Source organism: Sapajus apella, unplaced genomic scaffold (genome assembly GCF_009761245.1).
Source record: "Sapajus apella isolate SASKATOON/1434 unplaced genomic scaffold, GSC_monkey_1.0 scaffold6, whole genome shotgun sequence".
Taxonomy (NCBI): Eukaryota; Metazoa; Chordata; class Mammalia; order Primates; family Cebidae; genus Sapajus; species Sapajus apella.
Genome location: NW_022436946.1, coordinates 24785790 through 24807408, shown reverse-complemented (window position 1 = coordinate 24807408; position 21619 = coordinate 24785790). Strand labels below are relative to the sequence as shown.

Sequence of the window (21619 nt, the reverse complement as noted above, 5' to 3'; positions counted from 1 at the left end):
TGGGGAAATTCATTAACATAAGAAATGTATTATCCCTTGGTAATATGAGTTCAAAATTAAAACTTGCTTAGCAAATGTAAAAAATAATCTCTCCTGTTGCAGATTAACTTGCTTTTTGTTAGTTTATTTCTCTATTCATATCAAATAATAAAATATTCATATGTAATCAAGACATTCATAATAATATTAAAGGCAACACTGTGTACTTGACAACTGGTAAATAATGAAACAACTTTTTCATGATTATGTGTATAAAATACTCAAATTAATCTATAGAGCCACATAATCCCAAAATGTACAGGGTTGCTCTAGAGCCTGCAATTGTATCACTTCCTATATAGAAATACTATTTGACCAACAGGATTTTAGTTGCTTGCTGCTTTTGAAATATGATGATACTAATAAGAAAGAGTGTTAAAAAGAGAAAGGCTAGAAATTGCAATCTTAGTTATTTAAATGAAATAATAAATAGGCCACATAAAGATTTTAGAACCCAGTGAAGCAATATTACAAACAGATATAAAATGACAGTGAAAATCACGTGTGAAATTTTGAGGCAAAACTTATTAGAACCAGTTTTCTGTCAGGAAAAGTTGTGATGTCATTTGTAGGGACATGGATGAATCTGGAAACCATCATTCTCAGCAAACTGACACAAGAACAGATAATCAAACACCTCATGTTTTCACTCATAGGCGGGTGTTGAACAATGAGAACACATGGACACAGGGAGGGGAGCATCACACACTGGGGTCTGTCTAGGGGCTAGGGGAGGGACAGCAGAGTGTGGGGAGGTTGGGGCGAGATAACAAGGGGAGAAATGCCAGATAGGGGTGACAGGGGGATGGAGGCAGCAAACCACATTGTCATGTATGTACCTATGCAACAATCTTGCATGATCTGCACATGTACCCTAGAACCTAAAGTACCATTAAAAAAAAAAAAAGAAAAATAATGTGAAGTGGCTGGTAGAATGACAGAAACAAGAAGACACAGATATGCCTTGTGGAGGGAGAGCTGACATGTTTGACTGGTTGACAAATAATATGATTGATCTTCTGGTACTACCTTTTAAGTTTGTGATAAGAGGCTGCTTCACATCATAAACAGAAATGAATTCCAAATCCTTTCTCACTCACTAGGATTATCACTCAGGCAGTTTACTTTTCTGAGCTCTGGTTATGAAAAAGAATGCCAATCTCATGGTGTGGTTTTAAGACTTAAAAGTGCTTATCTGTGTACAATGCTTGACACATAATAGGCTCTAAGCAAAAATTAGCCCTTTCTCCTTGGTAGATTACCCAGGACACTACTATCAGTGTCAAATCAGAAAATTCGTTAAGTTGTATTATCTCTGTTTGAAGATCAAACACAATATATAGTCAAAAAGTTGAGTGTACAGTGTTTTGGGTTTTCAGGAGTTGTCTTCAAACACGTGGTTTAAATAAGGACCAGAAGTAATTCAAAGGTCCAGTAAGGCTGTTGGCCTGTGGTATTCCTAATGCCTTTTACTGTGCTAAATGGATATGGCTACAGTAACTTTTGATAAACATGAACAACAGAGGGTAAGTGCTAGACTAGGGGAGGACTTACAGAAAGCTAAAGGGTTTAAGCTTCAGAGACCTTCACCTGCACAGGCCCCTTTTTAGGCCTTTTATCTAATTTTTATTTGTACATTATTTTGCTTAAAGAAGGCCCTCATATTAAATAATTTACAGGCCCGGCAAAAGCTTGATCCCCTGCTACTGGTGTGTCACATAAAAGGGAAAAAAAAATCACTATGACTAAAAAAGAATAAGGCAAACAATAGCAGGAAACATGAGTTTTGCTTTTCTTGCCCAAATCATGATTTGTTGGTAACCCTTGACCCTAGGTGCTTACATGCTCTTGATCACACATTAGCCCTTGCCTATCTAGGAAAGCATGCTGTAGTCCAGCATCAGCCTAAGAATTGCCCATATGAAGAAGTAAGGACTGCCTGTCAATCCAGGAACTTGCAGTTAAATTGCACAGGTATTTGATTTCTGACATTTTTAGGTGGGTAAAGGGGAAGAATTAGATGGGAACCACCTTTATATTGACCTGACTCCATATGTGCCAAAATGAGTTAGGCACTGTGCATAGATTATCACATTTTATACTGCTTGGTAAAGAATATTATCTAACTTGAGGCTTGGGAGAGGTGAAGTAACTTCTTTTTAAATAGCTAGTGGAGCTAGAATTCAAACACAGGGCTTTGTGAAGTCAAAGCTCATGGTCTTTCCAACCTCCCTGTAAGGCTGAAGCTTACCTGCCAATTGTCAGCCACTGAAAACGAATGGACATTTCACCTCCAGTTCACCTAACGATTTTGAATACTTAAACTCCTGCCAGCCAATTGGCAAGCTTTTCTTTCTTGGTCCCTTCATTTCCTCATGTATGAGTGCCCGTCTGTAATATGCTGCATTCTACTTTAATTATTACTTCTTCAAAATGGTCACAGTCACCAAGAAGGTCTCCAGTTAGGTAGGTAGACAGACAGAAGATAGACAGATAGAAAGAAAAAAAGATGGGGGTGTGGGGGAAGGGAGAGAGGTGTCATTTTTTAAATAAAAATTTTATGATTGTATGATTAATAGCTATTATTATTTTACAAGCAGCCTCATGAGTTCTTTTGAAATTCATGTTGTTCCTTTAAATTTCAGTTTTACATTTTAGCTATTTAAGCCCTAAAACTGAAACACTGCTCATAATTTGGAGTTAGCAACTTCAAATTTTTATTCCTAAGACCTATACATCAAGGTTATAATTTAAAGTAAGGAAAAATTTTCATCTCTCAACCTTTTCATTTCTCCTTTCACAGAAGCTCTTCTCTTTTTCCTGGATAATTTTTTTCCACCTTCATAATCACTGACCAGTTATTTGTAATGTAGTTATAACTATACTACTACAGAAATTCAAATAAGTACAGTGCATTAGGGAGGGAAAGGATAATTTTAGATGAAATATGTAAAGCTGTGGCCTGTGGCCAAGGCTTGACTAACGAGTCAAACAGCTACTGAAGGATTTGACACCCTTGTTAATTGTAAAATTCCCATTGCATTAAAATATTCACTGACACTCTAGTCCCAAAACAACATAATGAATAGAAGCTTACACTAATCAAAATGATATCGGAACATTTTAAATATGAGTTCTAAGCAAACAACTCATGTATGAATGAGGGAAGACGTGACTTGAATGGACCAAGTACCTACTCCAAGTGCAAACTTGTCCAGCCTGCAGGTCACTTGCTGCCTGGGAGAGCTTTGAATGCAGCCCAGCACAAATTTGTAAACTTTCTTAAAACATTGTGAGGTTTTTTTGCAATTGTTTTTTACCTCATCAGCTATCATTAGTTAGTGTATTTTATGTGTGGCCCAAGACAGTTCTTCTTTCAGTGTGGCCAAAAGATTGGACACCCCTGCCGTAGTGAAATAGACTGTTTTTAGGAGGCCTCATTTTAGTAACAGGAAAGCTTGGCAATTGTATTAGTCCATTATCATGCTGCTATGAAGAAATACCTGAGGCTGGGTAATTTATGAAGAAAAGAGTTTAATTGACTCTCAGTTCCACCTGCCTGGGGAGGCCACAGGAAACTTACAATCCTAGCGGAAGGCACATCTTCACAGGGCGGCAGGAGAGAGAATGAGTGTCAGCAGGGGAAATGCCAGATGTTTATAAAACTGTCAGATCTTGTAAGACTCACTCATTATCACAAGAATAGCATGGAAAAAACCACCCTCATGATCCAGTTCCCTCCATCTGGCCCCGTCCTTGACATGTGGAGATTATTACAATTCAAGGTGAGATTTAGGTGGGGACACAGAACCCAACCATATCAGCAATGTAACCAAAATATTATTTATTTGATTAAATAATGTTAGGTTAAACTGTGTTAAGGTATCTTATGATTATTCATGCAGTGAAGTGTGCACAGATAAAGATGGCTCTAATTTATATACAGTATCTTTCCATGAGGATTCTGAGTTGAGTGTCCAATTTTATCTCAAAGAGTAATGTCTTGATTATAACACGGTCTCAGTGCTTGAAGCGGTGACTACCACATTGTACATATGGTGAACTATCCAAAAATGAAATCCTTGTTACATGATGGATAAAGTGTGTTTACATGTACCTTTTGTAACAATAGACAAAGGTGCTTAGTTGCACAGATGGCATTATACAAACAAATCTACAAACAACACACTTATAAATAATATAGAACTGGAAAATAAAATGGTATTGCAAACATATTTATGTCTGCTATCATTTCCTTCAACAAATAGAGACTTCTGCTTTTCTATATTTATTCACAAAAACTTTTATATAAGCCTTTCTTTTAAGGAATACTCTTTATCTCTGCTTATTCCCCCAATCTGGCTCATTCTTGCTGATCATAGCACAAACAAAATATACTTTCAAAGCCTTTAAAATTTTCTCCTAACCATTGATTTAGGTGTATGTCTGAAAAGATAAATGTGTCTTCATTGGGATGTGTTTGTTTTTATGTTGGTCAAGATAAGCCAACAGCTTGAGTACCTGAAATATTATCAAGCTTTGCACACATGAAAGTATTTGGTAAAAATATAATCTTGGAGGGTATGATTATAAGCAGATTCACATCCTCAGGAGTGCTATGAGAGACTTTTATTGTTCCATAAAATTTGCAGTTTTACTTTTTAAAAACTCAACTAACCTTTTCCTTCTCTTTCCCTCTCTTGCTGATACAGATCCACATCCAGAGGACTGAAGGATGTGACCACATGACCTGCTCACAATGTAACACTAATTTTTGTTATCGATGTGGTGAGAGATACCGCCAGCTCCGATTTTTTGGAGACCACACATCAAACCTCAGTATATTTGGATGCAAATATCGCTACCTCCCAGAGAGACCTCATTTAAGGAGATTAGTGCGAGGGTCAGTCTGTGGTGAGTGTCTGACGTGCTTATGTGTATCTTCCCTGGGAATTAAGTCATGAAAATAGAACTTAGAAATGTGCAGCCAGGGATAGGGGGCAAAAAAAAAAAGATATGTGCAGCCATGATAATTTAGAGCACTTGCCACGTGCCCAGTATTCAGAGGAGGATATTCTCTCACCCTTTAAGATTAAAATTTAAAACTTAAATTTTGTTAGCAGGACACTACTTAAATAAGCAAGTAGACTTTGTCTGAAAAAGCAAATTATTAATCATGCACAGAAATCTGAAGTTATTTGCCTCTCAAATTTCTGAAACCCTATCATAAGCCACTTGACAAGAGGGACAGTGTCACATTTATTTTTGTAATGCAGAATATCCAGCAGCAGGTCTTATAGATATCTTCTACCCATTTATGGAGGACATGCAATACACTACAGCATGGAACATGGTCTAGGAAGGTGGGGGGGAAAATCCACCTTTTAGAGCCTTGTAATAAAGTTCCATTATATCTATATAATTGATAAGCTGTGTATATTTTCATTGTTTTAATCATTAATAGGTAACAATTAATATAATTAATAAGTATCAAATGCCCTCAGTGCATACAAACCCAAGTTTAATTATCCAAGTGAAAATGCTTTTGTAGATTGACTTTTTACCCCCTCTTCCTCAACAACACATAGTAGCCTCATACACAACCCCTTCCCACACTGGCACACAAATATGCAAACAGAAACACAGACAGCTGCCCATAAACAAATCGCTCTGGCCAAATGCCACTGGCTTTGGGTAATATGGAGTTCTTTGACCAAACGTTTCTTCTTCTACTCCTCTGGAATGTATTCCATTCCCTTCTGCTCTGGGATGGAACCATGTGAGATTTCGTCCTCTTTTTCATCACATAGATGTCTGCTAAAATTGGTTTTCTGGCAGTGTTTTTGATGTGTAGGCAATACTTTTTATTATCTTCCACATTTTCCTTTTCCTTCCTACTTTTGCCCAGTTACTTTATGGAAAATCTTTATATCTCTCCTTAGCCCTTTGTCACTTCATGACTGTTGTGAACCGTTTTCCTCCTTAGAAGTGTATGATAGATGATCAGAACAAAGCTGATGTTAGTGATAGATTTCTGTCAGGTAAAAGAACATATATATTCAAATGCACTTTCACATATGGAAACCAATGCCATCATTTTCTAAAGTCTATGTGATCTTTATAAAAATATTCTTCCTGAGGTTAATTGAACATAAGTTTCCACAGCCAATAGTATTCAATAGTCAAGACTGCTTTTAATGATTTTTCACTGTGTGCCATTCCTTAATTTGCAAATATGGTAGATGCTGTAACTATATAATTGGTTATAATTATATGACCAATATAAAGTATTAAACAGGTATTGGAGGGGTAACTAGGAAATCTAACCTTAACCTCTAATACTTTGAGAAAATTAATTGCAAATTAAGTTTTGAGATAGAACCTATTTGCAAATCTATGCAGAGAGTAACTTGAAAACACAAAATCACTGTATTTTCTGCTTTGTTATTTTATTTTCTACCTCAGTGCCACCTTTAATTTTATTATGGCAGGGTGTTCACTTCCATTCTTTATTTTAAAAAGAGAAGACATTTATTTTGCTCATGGCCCTAGAGGCTGAGCAGTCCAAGATCCAGTGGCTGTATTTGGTGAGGGCCTCTGTGCAGTGTGGCAGGAGGGCAGGCAAGCACAGGAGATAGGGAGAAAACGGGAGCTGAGCTTACCCTTTTGTCAGGAACCCACTCCCTTGATAACCAACACACTCCCATCATAGTGGTATTAATCCATTCATAAGGGCTCTGCTCTCAATTCCTAATCACCTCTTACAGGCCCAACCTCCCAACCTCCTTTCTGGCCTGTCTTTTGTTGGGTACACTTGCATGTGTGTACATAAAATCACATCAGGTTAAACCTGACAAAGTAGGGAGCAGCAGGCTTGAAGATAAACTCTCATCCACACATATTTTCCCCATCCCAAGCACAGCTGCCTCTAACCGTTATTGGACCGAAACTACAAGTAAAGTGGTCCTACCTCCGCCATCCCCACAAAAAGCAGGAAAAGTAATTTTGTGATTTATAAAGTTACATACTCCCTGCCATTTCAGAGAGAAGATGGAGTATAGGAAAGCCTTCCCACCCACTGTCCTTGTGTGATATAAGCTAACTTGCTGCCTTAGTCTTGGAATACTGCCTCATGTGGTCCTTGGCCAGAGGCAGAGAAAGAGAATTCATCTCTCTCACAGCTGAAGGGTGGGAAATATGGTCTTCATTCCACGTAACCATGTACCCAGCTAGAGATCAAATGTTCTGCTCATATATTATAAGGGAGAAGAGAGATTTGGGGATGATTAGTCTGACACAGGGGCATCTCCACAGTGCGGGGTGGGTAGATTATTAAAGGAATGGCACTGGGCATAAAAGTGGCCGAGGAGAAATTTTAAATTCTCATATTACTCCATACAAAAATTCTAAGTTTTAAGTCATATAATCTTGAAGACTAGGTCTTCAATTGATTTCTAGATGACAATTAATTTATATAAACAAAAACAATGGAGCCTTCTCCAAAAATGAATACTCAATTAAAAAGAAATGATAAGCCTGGAGCCAGAATTGAAGAAATACAAGTAGCCAATACATATGGTAAAAAATATTCAGTGTTATTAGCTGTCACAGAAATGTAAGTCAGCATTCTCAAAATGAGATGCTAACTAATCATTAGTTAGCAGATGTTTAATCAAGTTAATAATACTGCACTTTCATACTTAATGAATTGAAAATTTTGTACAATTCTTTTGTAAAGAAATTTGATACTAATGTGAAGCACATTTTAAAACATTAAAATCTAGATAGACTGAAAATGGTTGATGTGCGAGTATAATTTAAAATCGGAAAAAAGGAACAAAAAAGTATAGGAATATTTAAATAAAATATGATATATGGATATGATAGAATATTATTTTAGCAATTGAAAATGATGTTTTAAACAATGTTACTAATTTAGGAATAAGGGATAGTATGCTTAGTCCCTTAAGATGGTTTCAAAAGTAGATGTAAACATGTTTTGAACATGGATTACATAATTGGAGTAAGTTTTATTTCCTATCTGATTTCTTGAATTCTGTGATGTTTGAGAGGAAAAGGAAAATCAATGCTGTTACTTTGTAGTCATGTTTTATTAGTATTAGCAAAATGTACTGATAATTATTTAAAAAGGAAATATGAATGAACAGACTGATCTATATGCAAAGGAGAAAAACACATTCTTTTAAAATACATGTACTTATATATCCTAAACTCTTAAGCATCACTTTAAGAGTGCATTTAACATAATTGTTCAGTGGGACTTATTACTTACTTGGATTCTGTCATTGGTGAAAAATATAAATAAAACTCATGTCTAGACATGCTGCTAATTGAATGGAGATTTTTAAAATTAGAAATTTAAAACATTATTATATACCTGTGTGGTGATCTTGTTCCAAAGATCATTCCTTAAGAATAAAAAAGTTAATATCTTTTGACAAACTTCCAACAAATGGCTGTATGATGTTTCTTTTTTTTAATGCAACTGGTTATTCTAAATTATTGTCCTTAATTTATAGAATGGTGTTGCTGTTTCATTCTTAAATTGCAACATGAGTCTACTGCAAAGTTTCTGTTTCTCATCTCTTGTTGCATTTGAGTTGTGCAGCTGTGAAGCTGTGTTATATCCTTGAGGCTTACAATACAATAGCGACATGTTATTTATTATTGCTCTTTTTTGTGGCTGTGTCTTTCAAAGTCAGTGGGATTGTGATGGTGGATTCTGCCATGTATACTTAAGAGAAGAGTTTATCATCACTGCTTAATGATTTATTTAGAAAATAAAATGCTGGCTGATACCACTTGACATCCTTACCAGCACTTACCCTTCTTATTTTATAAGTGTTTCCTTTTTCAATTTGTTAAAATGATTCACTTGAGTATCTTTCAACATACTGTGTATATATTGGTAGCTTTCTCTAATATCTTAAAATGTCCCATTTGTAGTTCAGTCTGGTAGGCGTTCATATTATTAGTTTTCTTTGGACCCAGGATGTAAATAAACCACTTCTTTAGATGTGGGCTTGAACAGAAGCCCTCTGTAGGGCCTAGCAGCTCTTCATGTTGTAAGCTAACTAGATTTTCTCCTACCAACTCAAAATGCACCACTTAATCTTTTAGCATTGCGATCATGAAAATGGAAAGGATCTTAAGGAAAAGCATAAAGATGAACTGTCCTGGTAGAATACAGTGAGCCAGATGTTTTGGAATGTTTTTGATTGGGAAGGATAAGTGATTTATGAGATATTTGGTGCATGTGCTCAGGACTTTGGTGAAGTTACTAAACTTACATGTGTATATCTGTTCTATACCTAATCCTGATACATTTCTTAGATATATACAGCCTTAAGTGTAATCAGACTACTTAAAAAATAATACACACTGTGATATTTAAAAAGCATCACTGCTATTATGTGGTAAGTTAGTTTTGAGACTCCTGAAATTATTTTGCCTTTTGTTTTCCAGCTGGAAAATTATTCATTGCACCTCTAATTATGGTTTTGGGATTGGCACTAGGGGCCATAGCAGTTGTAATCGGTAAGAAATACTTCATGTACCTGAGATTAGAATTTTCTGAGGGCCATAGGGAGAATATGAGTGTAAATGTAATAATATGAATCAATTATTAATTGGACATAATTTCTGTTGTATGCCTCCTTTAGATAGATCACCAGAATATCATTTAAAAGATCAGAGGAGCGTGTTTTCTGTAGGATGTGTTAGTATGAATTTTTCAGTCTATGAACACTCTGAGTTATGTATCTTATAAAGCATTATTAACTCTTTTATGATACAAGGTTAATAGAATTAGTATCTTAGGGAAGGAAGAAAGTGGAATAGAATCCAAATTTTCTGATTCTGAGTACAGCCTGAAGCATCAAGGAAATAAAGTTCTGGTTCACCCTATGTGTTTGGTTTGGTCCAGTAAAAGATGCCATGGATAAAATCAGGTAATGTCAGTGTTCACAGGAACATATACCCAGCATACACTTGAGCACTGACAAATAGAAAACCTTGCAGTGATTTGCATAGTTTTATTTATGCAAGTATATTAAAATATGTATTTTAAAACAGTGGTTTTCAGACTGTAGCATGATTTAGGAATATCCTGGAGGGCTGGATAAAACACAGATTGCTGGTTTCTATCTGCAGTTTCTGACTCAGTATAGGAGAAAGGTCCATGGATTTTTATTTTTAAAAAGTTCCCAGGTGATGCTCATGCAGCTGGTTCAGGGGCCATATGTTGAGAACCATTGCTTTAATAATTTTAAACTAAATGCTATAGATAAAGTCAGCTTTGGTCATTGTTCCATATACTAGATGGATTTTTTTTCTTGGCTAAATAAAATGGTTTTCATATGACAACCTGTGTTTAGCAATTAACACATGTGCAGGACAGATAGAATTGTAAAGTATCTGGAATTTAAGTTATTGCATATGAGTTGGGACATTATGAAATAGATATTATTATCTGTATTATACAGTTGAGAAAGCCTTACCAGGACCTCATAAGTGGTAGAACCAAGACTCAACCCCAACTTTTGGCTCTACAGCCTGTGTTGTTAAGTACTTAATATGCTATACTGCCTGAAACAAGTGTGGCTGTCATAGTGTGCAAATGATATGACTGTGGACAGTAAAGAAGATTGAAACCAAAAGTTTGATATTTTAATAGAAATCATTATTCCAATTTAAACTGGTATCACTGAGGGTGTTAAAAAGGGAGAAAAGCTAAAGAGAAATATTAAAGAATTATTAATTAAAGAATTAAAGAGAAATATTAAAGAATTATTAAAGAATTAAAGAAAAATATTAAAGAATTTTGTAGAAGTAAATACATTTAATAGCATAGATGTCTTCCTCTTTTCATGTTCATACATTGCAAATAAATAGGAACATTTTAAAATAGGAAAACCTAAATGTCTTCATCCTAACTAACTTTAATTTTTTTCTCCCTAGGTTTATTTGTATTTCCAATCTATTGCCTTTGTAAAAAACAGAGGAAACGATCACGGACAGGTATGCACTGGTAAAATGCAGATGATTTCATCCAACTAAGCTGGTTTGAGTAGTAGCATTATAGAATGGTACACCCATCTGTGAGTCACATCTTGAAAAATCCTGAGAGGAACATTCTACCATCTCATCTCCCAGTGATTCTCCGTGGGCCACAATGCCTCTAGCTATGGTGCACTCCCAACATGGTATCCTGTCCTTTCCCTAAACAAATTGCTGCTGCTTTTAAAAAATGGTCACTTTCATAAACTATAAACATCTGTATCATAACTCTGCCCTTTGTGGTTCTTGGAAGAAGATAATTTAAGAAGAGTTATCCTCAGAATTCTTCTGAGCACGCCTCTTCTGAGAATTGCTTGGACTGTCTTTGAACTCTGCGCCTCCTTCCAGGCCATCTTGTGAGACTTGGTGTGAATAGCTGAAATCCCATCTGTACCAACAAGCAAGGTCACTTTTCAGAAGATAAGAGTTCACTGAATGCACCTATTATAATCTGTGGCCCAAGCAGTATAATTCCTTTATCCATCAAATGTTATAATTGCTAAAAGTCTCAATGTCCAAAAGGGAATGAATGAAACTAAATTAATGAGAAGAATACTAAGTTACTGAAGTGTATATGTGTAGGGGTGTGAATGTGTGTGTATATATAAATATGTATTAAAACTAGGCCTAATAACCTTGTATTTATCCAGTTCCATGCCGCTACACTATTTTTTCACATTTTCATAGACGTATTGAAAGATGATGGTTCCTTTGTGGACGTAATTTGGCAATGTATTGAATTAAAGTCAATGTAGACAACAGGCTATTTCGATGCTGACCTTTTCTATTTATTGCTCTTTCTTTTGTCACACACACACAGAAATTTGTGCAATGTCACCTCAAGGAGTATTAAGCTTTGTAAACTGACAAAACTGGCTGCTTTTAGGAAATTTTCAAGACCCAAATATTCAGTCTTTTTAAAATGTATTTTGGAATAGATGCTTCATTCTATAGATAGATCCTTCACATGGGGATTATTTAATCCAAAAAAACAAGTTTGCTATAAAGAACTGCTTAAGCCTTTTTAAAAAATCCTATTCTGCTAATTTTTTCTGCTTTTAGGAAATTCTCAAGACGCGAATATTCAGTCTTTTAAAAATGTGTTTTGGAATAGATGCTTCACTCTATAGATAGATCCTTCACATGGGAATTATTTAATCCAAAAAACAAGTTTGCTACAGAGAACTGCTTAAGCCTTTTTAAAAAAATCCTATTCGGCTAATTTTTCACCCAACTTATAATTATAGATAATTCTGCTTTAGGTCAAGGTCTTACATCATTTAATATCCTAACCCTATTCTCTCTTGTCTCCTCCTCTTTTTTATTTGTTCCCAAGGTTTTTCATAAAAAACAATACAAGTTTTGAAGGATTTTTTCTTATGTTTAACTGCTCAAACATGTACACTTTTTTGGTGTCCTCTTATGGAGGAGTTAGTTTGAAAACTTTTATGTTCATCAGTTTATCCAAAATATCAACTCCTTTTAGAGAAGGAAACAAAAAAGTGAAGGAAATATTTTCAGCAAGTATTTTTCAACCCACGAAAGCTTTAAAAATAAGAAATAGACAAGTAACTAGACTATGATATGCCTTTGTTTTCATCACAGAAGTTAATCAGCAGACAGGAAAAAAAAGACTCCTAAAAAGCCTAAAGCTCCTAATTTTCTCAAAATTCTTAAAATTAGCCATTTGTCTTAGATGTACGTTTATTTGTTAACAACCCTGTCTGATTTGAAATAGATGATATGATAAAACATGCATTAACATGAGTAATCTATTTTTGTTGGCCTCCAGAGTGTAAGAAAATTTATTTTTGTTTTACATAAAGTAAAGTTTACCTGCTTGAATAACAAGCTAGCATGCTTTCACTCTTTCTAAATAACATGGAATATCTGTACTACAGCTTCTGGAAGTTGTCTATTTCCAGTTAGAAGAGTGTGTGACATTTATCGTGAATAGCATCTTTCTAAAGCATAATATTATACAAGAAAAATGTGATGCCCTGGTTTCACAAATTTATCTTTTAATTCACCCATCCATCCATTTGACAGATATTTACTGAGTGCCTGTTTTAGGTGTTCTAGTATTAAGACTGAAAGAAGGAGAATTTCTAGCCTGTCATAAATGTACTTAGGTTTTGTAAATTCATCTTTCCTGAACTTAGGCATTAGTTTGGCATTATGTGAATATGATGAACTCTAAACCTAGCTGATCTGTTTATGTATGATGTATATATATGTATGGTATATATGAAATATTCCCATAACTGCATATGAACACATATGCCATATACGTATGTACCAACTGGCTGAATAACATACTCTTTGGTCTTGGATAATCTATATTCTAGGTTATATGTCTGTTATCTTTGGCCTACTCAGGGATTTTTATTTCTTTTTTTAAATAACTTATCTTCTGGACATATTTTTATATTATTTGGAAAACTTTCCAATATTCCATTTACAACGTGATTTTCAGTGAAGGCTATTTCATCAATGCTTGAAATAGTGTGCACTGTGTTGCACAGGTTTTTCATTTTTCTATTGAGTAGATATTTTTAAATTAACATATGCATTTTTATATTAGGTGATATATATTAGGCCTTTCCCTGCTGGTAACTTAAAATGATTATTTGTGAATTTTTTACTAAGTTCCATCAAGATCTTAAAAAGAGAGAAGAAAATTAAAAGTATTATTTATATGTCAGTGCCAACTTTGAAGGTAAAACAATAGTAGGAACTTTTGGGAGAAATTCTAAAAACTACTTTAAAAAAGAAGCGTGCACATAAAATAAATGTCTTTCTATCCAAGGCTTGTCATTTTTATATGCTTTTATTGTAAATTTAATATATAGTACTTTAAAAAATTGAACCATACAGAATTTATAAAATACAATTTTCTCTGCTCACCCCACCCCTTGTTTTCTAGGGGTAACCACTGTTAATGGTTTAGTATGTGTCCTTGCAGGCACTTTCTACAAATATACAAATAAGTGTGTTTGTGTATGTGTCTGTGTGTTTATTCATTTTATACAAATAGAAAAATATTCTTACTGTGCTGTGACTGTCATTATATATCAATAGATACCTTTCTATAAGAGTTTAAATAGATTTACCTCATATTTTTAAATAAATTACTGCATAATCCATTGTAGGGGTATACTTTAATTTATTGAATTAGTCCCCTGTTGAATGGACTACAAGATTATTTTCACTTCCCTGTTACAAAGAAAGTGAGGACCCTTTGGCATATATTTTTGTCACCTTGAGTGAACATATCCATAAGGTTGTACATTTGTTTTTTTACAAGATATTTGTAATAAACATTTTAATATAATTTCAGGAGATTAGGTCATAGAATAATATAGGACCCTTTTTTGGATAAAAAGAAAGATTGTACAGGAGTGCATAATCTTTAAAGAAAATCGTCTTTTGAAGGATTATTTCCTTTCTACCTGATTAGAAAAAAAAATACCTTGCCAAAACTTACAAATCTTTTTTCAATAAAATAAAATTTGAGGAGATGTCTGTCAGATAATGTAAGAAAGATGAATTGACTTTTGAATTGCCTCATTTTAAAACTTGAGGGATTTAAATAAAATACTTGAGCGAAATTGGTGATACTTGTCACATTTTTAATAACACTGTCCATTTTTGTGTATGTTGCTTGACAGAAGAACTTAATTATGCCATTGTGAAAAGTAGGAAAGAATTATAAATGCCCACAACAATTCCCAGAAAAATAAATTAGATCATGTACGATTTAGTGATTTGATGGGATGATTATAAATCATGGAATAATTTATATATGTGGAGTGAGAAGAGAGGAGTCAAACCTTTTGGTACAAGCCACATCATGTTGCCACAACCTTGATTTTTCTCATAGGTGCTATTGTAGCCTAAGAGTAGAACAGATAAGAAAACAATCAAAGATAATTAAACACAAGTCAGGTTACAAGATGATATCGTTAAGTGTACTTTCTCTGCTGTGGTATCAAGATTCAGTGGTACTTGTCAGGAAATTCTTGTTCTGTAACACCCACTATCTCTTGAGTCCCAAGGCTCCAACTGATCCTTTATCTTTCAGTCTTACCACCCAAATATATTACCGTCTGCTCTCCTAAAATGCCTATGAATCACTGTAATCGTTTCCAGTCCCTGGTGCCCCTCCTCAACCTCATTTTCTCTATACCTCTGCTATTCTAACTATTCCTCTTCACTGAAGGAGAAGAGGAGAGACAGGAGGGGCCAAAAAATTCATTCTGGCATGTGCAAACATCAGTATTCCTTCCTGACCTTTGTCAAATGAGAGCACATCTACCAAGACATCAATCCAGCTGCTCTCTTGCTAAATGCAGTTGTTTTTTTTTTTTTTAACGTTACACTCGTACACTGGCTGTTACATTTAGAATTATCAAAAAGTTAGTGGCCTCTATAACCTTAATTGGCATACTTTATTAAGTACAAAAATAAATTTATGCCAAAAAACATTTTTAGACTTTAATTTTATAAGCAAGCTGCACATAAGCCTTAATATGAGTCTTCACATTGGATTATATTTTTATTCTTCCATATTTGTGGCTGAAATCTCTCCTAACTATTGAAAGTGATTTTCCATAGTCTGCTTTATTGTTTTGTGTTAATATCTGTTATAAATATAGCCTTAAAATTTCGTAATGCACTTTAAAATACTTGTGCCATTTAAATAATGTGATAGTTTAAGCAATCAATGCGTACATTTCAATGGAGACAGTATACAAAGTTAAAGCAACTGATACATGTATTTCAATGGAGACAGTAGGATAAGAGTGTTAGCAAATATGTGTCATCTCTTTAAATTTGGGAGGAATCAGAAGCTAAAGATTTAAAACAAGTAAAACATACCTGAAGAAAAGTAGCAATTTCTGAAATTATAGTAATCCTGTAAATTGGATATCAGGACCTCAAACATACCAAATAATAATAAAGTGTTACCTAATAGTCTAATTGGAATGTTTGTTTAAAATATTAAGTTAATTTCTAGTGAAAGTTTTAACTGCAATTCTATAATTCATTAATTCTATGAAAGAAATCTCCCTGACTAAAAATTCGATCAATCAAAACTACCAGTTTTGCATACCAATCCCAAGTTTAAGCACATTTTGTGTTTAAAGTTATAATTATGACACTGCTCACCTAATATGGAAAACAAGTTACAAAATTCTTTTCTTTTTTTTGGGACGGGGTGGGGTGGTCTCTCCTTGTTGCCCAAGCTGGTCTCGAACTCTTGGGCTCAAGCGATCCTCTCTCCTCTGCCCCTGGAATAGCTGGAATTACAAGCATGCTCCTACTGTGTATGTCTTCAAAATCACATTGTTAATGTGTATAGCCACAATTATTAATTTGAAAACGGAAATAATTTTATAGTAGCATTAAAGTATCATCAGAAAAAAATCAGAGTTCCAAAATTTGGTGAGTATTGTAAGATTGTGAAATGTTACCTTTTGGATGCAAACCAATGATACAAACCTTTAAGAGAGAATTACAGTGGGACTCCTTTATAACTCTGATTTTGAAAATAGAACAATTACACATTTCATAGCCAAACATTGTGTGGGACTTCTGTTATTATTATTTGTAAGGCTGAAACTCTAGTTGACTTCATCCAAATCCAAGAAACGGAGAGTCACAATAGTTTGAGACTATTCTCATTGCTTGTTTGGAGCATTAGCTGAAGCTTTACTATATCACATACCTTACAAATCCCTATACATATTCCAGTTTTACAAGAATGTAATTATGCATGTTACACACTATATATATATATATTTTTTTGGCTAAAGAAGTGACTATTTTGAGAATAACAATAATGATTGTAAAAGGCAATAAATTATTTTATTTGAATACACAAAATATTACCACTGCCTTTTTTTGTCACTTCCTTTCTTCTAAAAAGTTTCATTTGGTGTATCTAACTTTGTATCACTTAAATTATTCAGACTTCCTAACATAGAAAATACTTCTTTTTCAATTCTGTGCTGCATTGTGCCACTCTATTCCATCATTAATACTAAATGACTTTCCTTGTGAAATGATACCCACGTACTTCAACATGAAGCTCCTTTTTCTCTTGCATTTCCTAATTACCTGGTTTTTTGCCTCTGCAGTCTTCTTTCCATCTTGGCCAAGTGTTGGGATAAATTCTGTCTCACCCATAACTACTTTCACTGTAATGAAATGAATTCAGCACTGAAAGCACTCCAGAATTTAGCTCTGATAGTGAGCATAATATACCTTGGCTTATTTTATCTGTAGACGGAAATGTATCAGGAGTGCCTGGAACATTTTTCTCTCTTGATAGGAGCTGGAGAACACTGCCTAGCACTCTGCCAAGAAGTAAGTCAAGCAAATGAAGATACCAGTTGGATCAGAGGGCCTAATAATACTCTAAAACCAAGCTTCAGAAATTGCTTCATGACTGTTGTAAGATCAATATTGTGTTTGCATATTAGTTGGATAGAAAGCATGTGTGGACATTCACCCAACCTGACCCCAGGTCATTCTTTATCCAAAAAGGGTTCTAGCTATGATTTACGGTCTTTGTTTAGTAAAAAGTCCTTCGACTTGGGGTAGATTTATATAGTATAGCATTTGTATATAAGATTCAGTCATGGATTCATACTCTGTGAATGTTGTTAGATTTTTGATAATCTAAAGTAGATCACATTGAATGTAACTGATATTAGCCCTATTCTAGAGAAAACATTTGTCATTTGCAAGTGTTTGACTTTTTCATTGATAGGATTTAGGTATCAGTCACAGTCAAGATATTTATTATAAATTCAATACATAACAGAAAAGTACAAGGGAGAGACAGACTTGAGTGTTAAAGGGCTCCAGAAATTGCCAAAATGTCCTTTTAGATTCTTGTGGCTGGCAAGCTATACTGTCATTGGTTCTCTGCAAATTTGTGATGTGTTCACCTCATCATGTCCCAGCCTAGGAAATAGTCTTAGTGATCCAATCAAATGATTAAAAATAGCATTTTTATGTATTACTTCTTCCGTATCCCAATGTATTTTTAGAGTTTTAAGCTGCTAGTATCTAAATATTTGATATAAATATCTAAATTCTTTCAGTTTATAGAAAATTAGGCTGCTTTATGTCTCTTTATAATGAAAGTTCTAAAGTATCATAATTTCATTATCAGTGACAACAAACCCATCTGAGACCTATTTTTTAAGTGTCATATGGCAACTCCTCAGTAGCTTACTTTTATGATTTATTTTCATCACAATTATGGTCCTCTAGATGGTATTTTAAAAAGTAGAACAACCTTATGTTTCACGTAACACAGAATAATAATTAGTTTGTATATATATAACCATTTTCCTTGACAAGAACAATCTGTTACAGATTTTTAATTTGAAAATTAATTGGTAATTTTGTTGCTTTTAAAAGCAATTATTAACATAGTAACTAGTAAATTCTGAGAGATGACAAATGATTTTCTGTAGAAGGAACACTACAGTTATGTTAAAATGTTAACAAAGAACTAGTTGTTTTGATTTTATTTTAAACAAAATTATATTTTGTTTAAACAAAATTATTTAATAAATTTAATAATAAACAAAATTATTTAAATAAATTTAAACAAAATTATTTTATTTTAAACAAAATTATAAGGCATTTTTATGAAAAAATATATCAATGTAGATCTATTTCAAAACTGTGAGACAATTAAATTATTCATTCTTTTCCCAAATAGAGTAAAATATTATAGAGAAAAACATTTGGATGTTTAATCTGTTATTACTGTATGTTAAGAAATTACAGTTTTAAGGAATTATTGCCGTCTTCTATTTAAATATCAGAATATATTCCATTTTAATTATATCCTCCTTAACAGAAAATTAAAGAAATTTCTTGATTATTAGATGAATAGCATTTTATACCAAATCTTGTTTGTTTCATTATATTGCATATTTTTTAGTTTTCTATAAAATTTGCCACCATTTTCCAAATAATGTAATAATATTTTTCATGTTTAAAATGGGCCTGGTTGAAAAGAGAGTTTTTTGATTTTTTCTTAACAATACTGGAAAATATTTATGAAACTTTATTTTTTAACTTTTTCTTCATTTTATTAGTTTTGTGATTGATAACAAAACTATGTGGAAGAGGCCCTCCTGAATATATTTTATGAAATAGAGAGGTAGAGCCAAATTTTTTTATTAGACAATGTTAATACGTAGAAATCTCTCAAAAGAAATTGCAAGGGAAAAATTCTGTTGAGGTGAAATGTTGGGAAATAAGGTATCTTAAAAACCTAATTTTTACATTTTTTAGAGCAATCAACTTCTTATTTCCAAGTGATTATTTCATGCTATTGGTTCCATGAATTGTGTTTTTAGCATAGTATGTACTTTTCTATCACGTTAGCATTTATACTCTAATTACTAAAAATAAAAGAAGTTGATGAATAAAAGCCAGGGAAACTGTGTTTATTCTCATTTTTCAATAGCACTAATGCGTAATACCTTTAACCTTCCATATGGTGCTTTGTGTGATAAGTATATAACATTTATATGTTATTAGTGCCTTATTTTTTTCACTTAACTTTATCTCTTATCTAAAGAGCCATATATTTATGTGAGTATTTTTTGGTCCCTCTATTTAAAGTGCTAAGGAGACAGCATATCTTTAGGGATGTATATAGGCTGCATTTGTTACTTTAATCTACTGTATTATCTCTAGAACAGCAGGTTAGCCAATGTATTTTTCTTAAATTTATTGTTCATTTTTAAGCTAACCTATAAAAATGGATATTAAACACCAGAAACTAAAGCTATTAAAATTGAACTGTACTTTAAAACCATAAAAAAATACGAATTAAGTTTAGAACAGGAGTGGAAATGGCTCTTAGTTTTAAGTCTAGCTCCAATTAGGACAAAATTACTTTACAAAAAGCATTAAAAATAAAAGTAACTGTATGGTACTTCAGGAATTTGACCAATTCCTTACAGATTATTCTTGGCAATATTTTACAAGTAATATACTTTCATAAAGATGCTGGAGAACCATGGTGTCTGCTATTTACATGTTATTCATTCCCAGTGAGCTTTATCAACATCAAGCCATTTTGTATAATATTTTGCTCTTCTTGATCTGTGCCTTTTGTTTTAGCTTTATTAAAAAAATGCTGGTTTTGTTATATTCTTTAGGTATCATAATATATAATTCAAGTTTTCCTGATGAATGTATGTTGAATAATTAAAATAAACCGTGTGCTTAGAAAACACAAAGACAGATTGTATATGCAGATATGTGTAAATATTTGAGGAAGAAAAAAAAAAAAGGAAAAGAACCTTCCTGCCAACATGTAGGTCCTGCTGGACAGGACCTGGATATTAAGAAGTTTTTCTGTTTGTTTTTTTGTTTTGTTTTGTTTTGTTATGCAGTGAAATTTAAAAATCTATTACCTCAAGAATTTTCAGTCAATGTGTCAATGTACTGCTCTTTCTTAGCAAGAACAGTCTCATGTACTGCTGGCGGTAAAAGCAACCCAAGTGTCACATCACACAAATTTTAGGGACAAGTCTTTCAAAAGACGGACACCTTGTAATATTTCAGAGTCTAATTTTGGACTTTTCATAATGTTCCAATGACATTGTATTGTGGTTGGGCTTTTATAAAATATTATTTTTTGGTTGGTTGTTTTAGAATGGAAGGGGAATCTTAATTATGAAATCAGATTGCATGGAAGAATATAAAGACACACAAATGGAAACTAAAATGGTTTTCAAACTATTTTGATTGTGATTGTATGAGCTATTGTATGGATTACTGTGGAGTGCTGTTTACCGCATGATGTGTGCAATACATCGTGCAATGTCATTTAGCAATGTGTAATAAAAGTTTTTAAAAAGAGAAAATTCTTATCTTTTCTTCCATTAGATTTGGATTTTTAAAAAAGTAAAAGGTAAAATTCGACAGCAACAAAACTATTGTACCTAGAGTTACTGGAGTAATTGTTACATTGGCTGTAAAGCAGGAATGAACAGAAATTCAAGGGTATGCTTTTGGGAAGGTGGATTGTGCTGTGTTGCTGTGGCATGTTTTGGGGAAAGAGCACAGAATAGCGAAGATCAATAGTGCAAACATTCTGCATGAGGCATGAAAAAGAAGCAAATAGTGTGAAAGTAAGAGATTGGCTTAGGGTGGTCATTACTCTCTAGACCAAGGGGCCTATACAGGGGTGGGAAAAGCAGAAATCACTAAACTGCTAAAGGCAAATATGTATGCCTACTCTATAACCTAGCAATTATTTCCCTAGATCTATCTCAAATGGCCTCTGCTGACCAAAGGATAAGTACAAGAATTTTCCTCAACAGTAAAATCATTAATATATTGTGGTATATTCATACAATGGAATATTGTAAAGCAATTAGAATGAAAAATCTTTATTTTAGAAAATTACAGAGTAATTCATGCAAAAATACAGTTGAATCTCACAGACATTATG

The 21619-nt window shown here is 33.5% G+C and overlaps 1 protein-coding gene across 3 annotated transcripts in view; it reads left to right on the top strand.

The window, feature by feature from the left end:
* Nucleotides 1-14119, top strand: part of RNF217 (ring finger protein 217) — a 127341-nt gene extending 113222 nt beyond the window's left edge. For 2 of the 3 annotated variants that reach the window (XM_032274887.1, XM_032274886.1), the window contains 3 exons: nt 4752-4953; nt 9526-9597; nt 11020-14119. In XM_032274887.1, coding sequence (XP_032130778.1) covers nt 4752-4953; nt 9526-9597; nt 11020-11093 — 348 coding nt within the window. In that variant the 3' untranslated portion in view covers nt 11094-14119. Of the gene's footprint in view, nt 1-4751; nt 4954-9525; nt 9598-11019 lie in introns of those variants that run through there. The other variant, XR_004267818.1, reaches the window with a different exon arrangement.
* Nucleotides 14120-21619: the final 7500 nt, after the last annotated feature.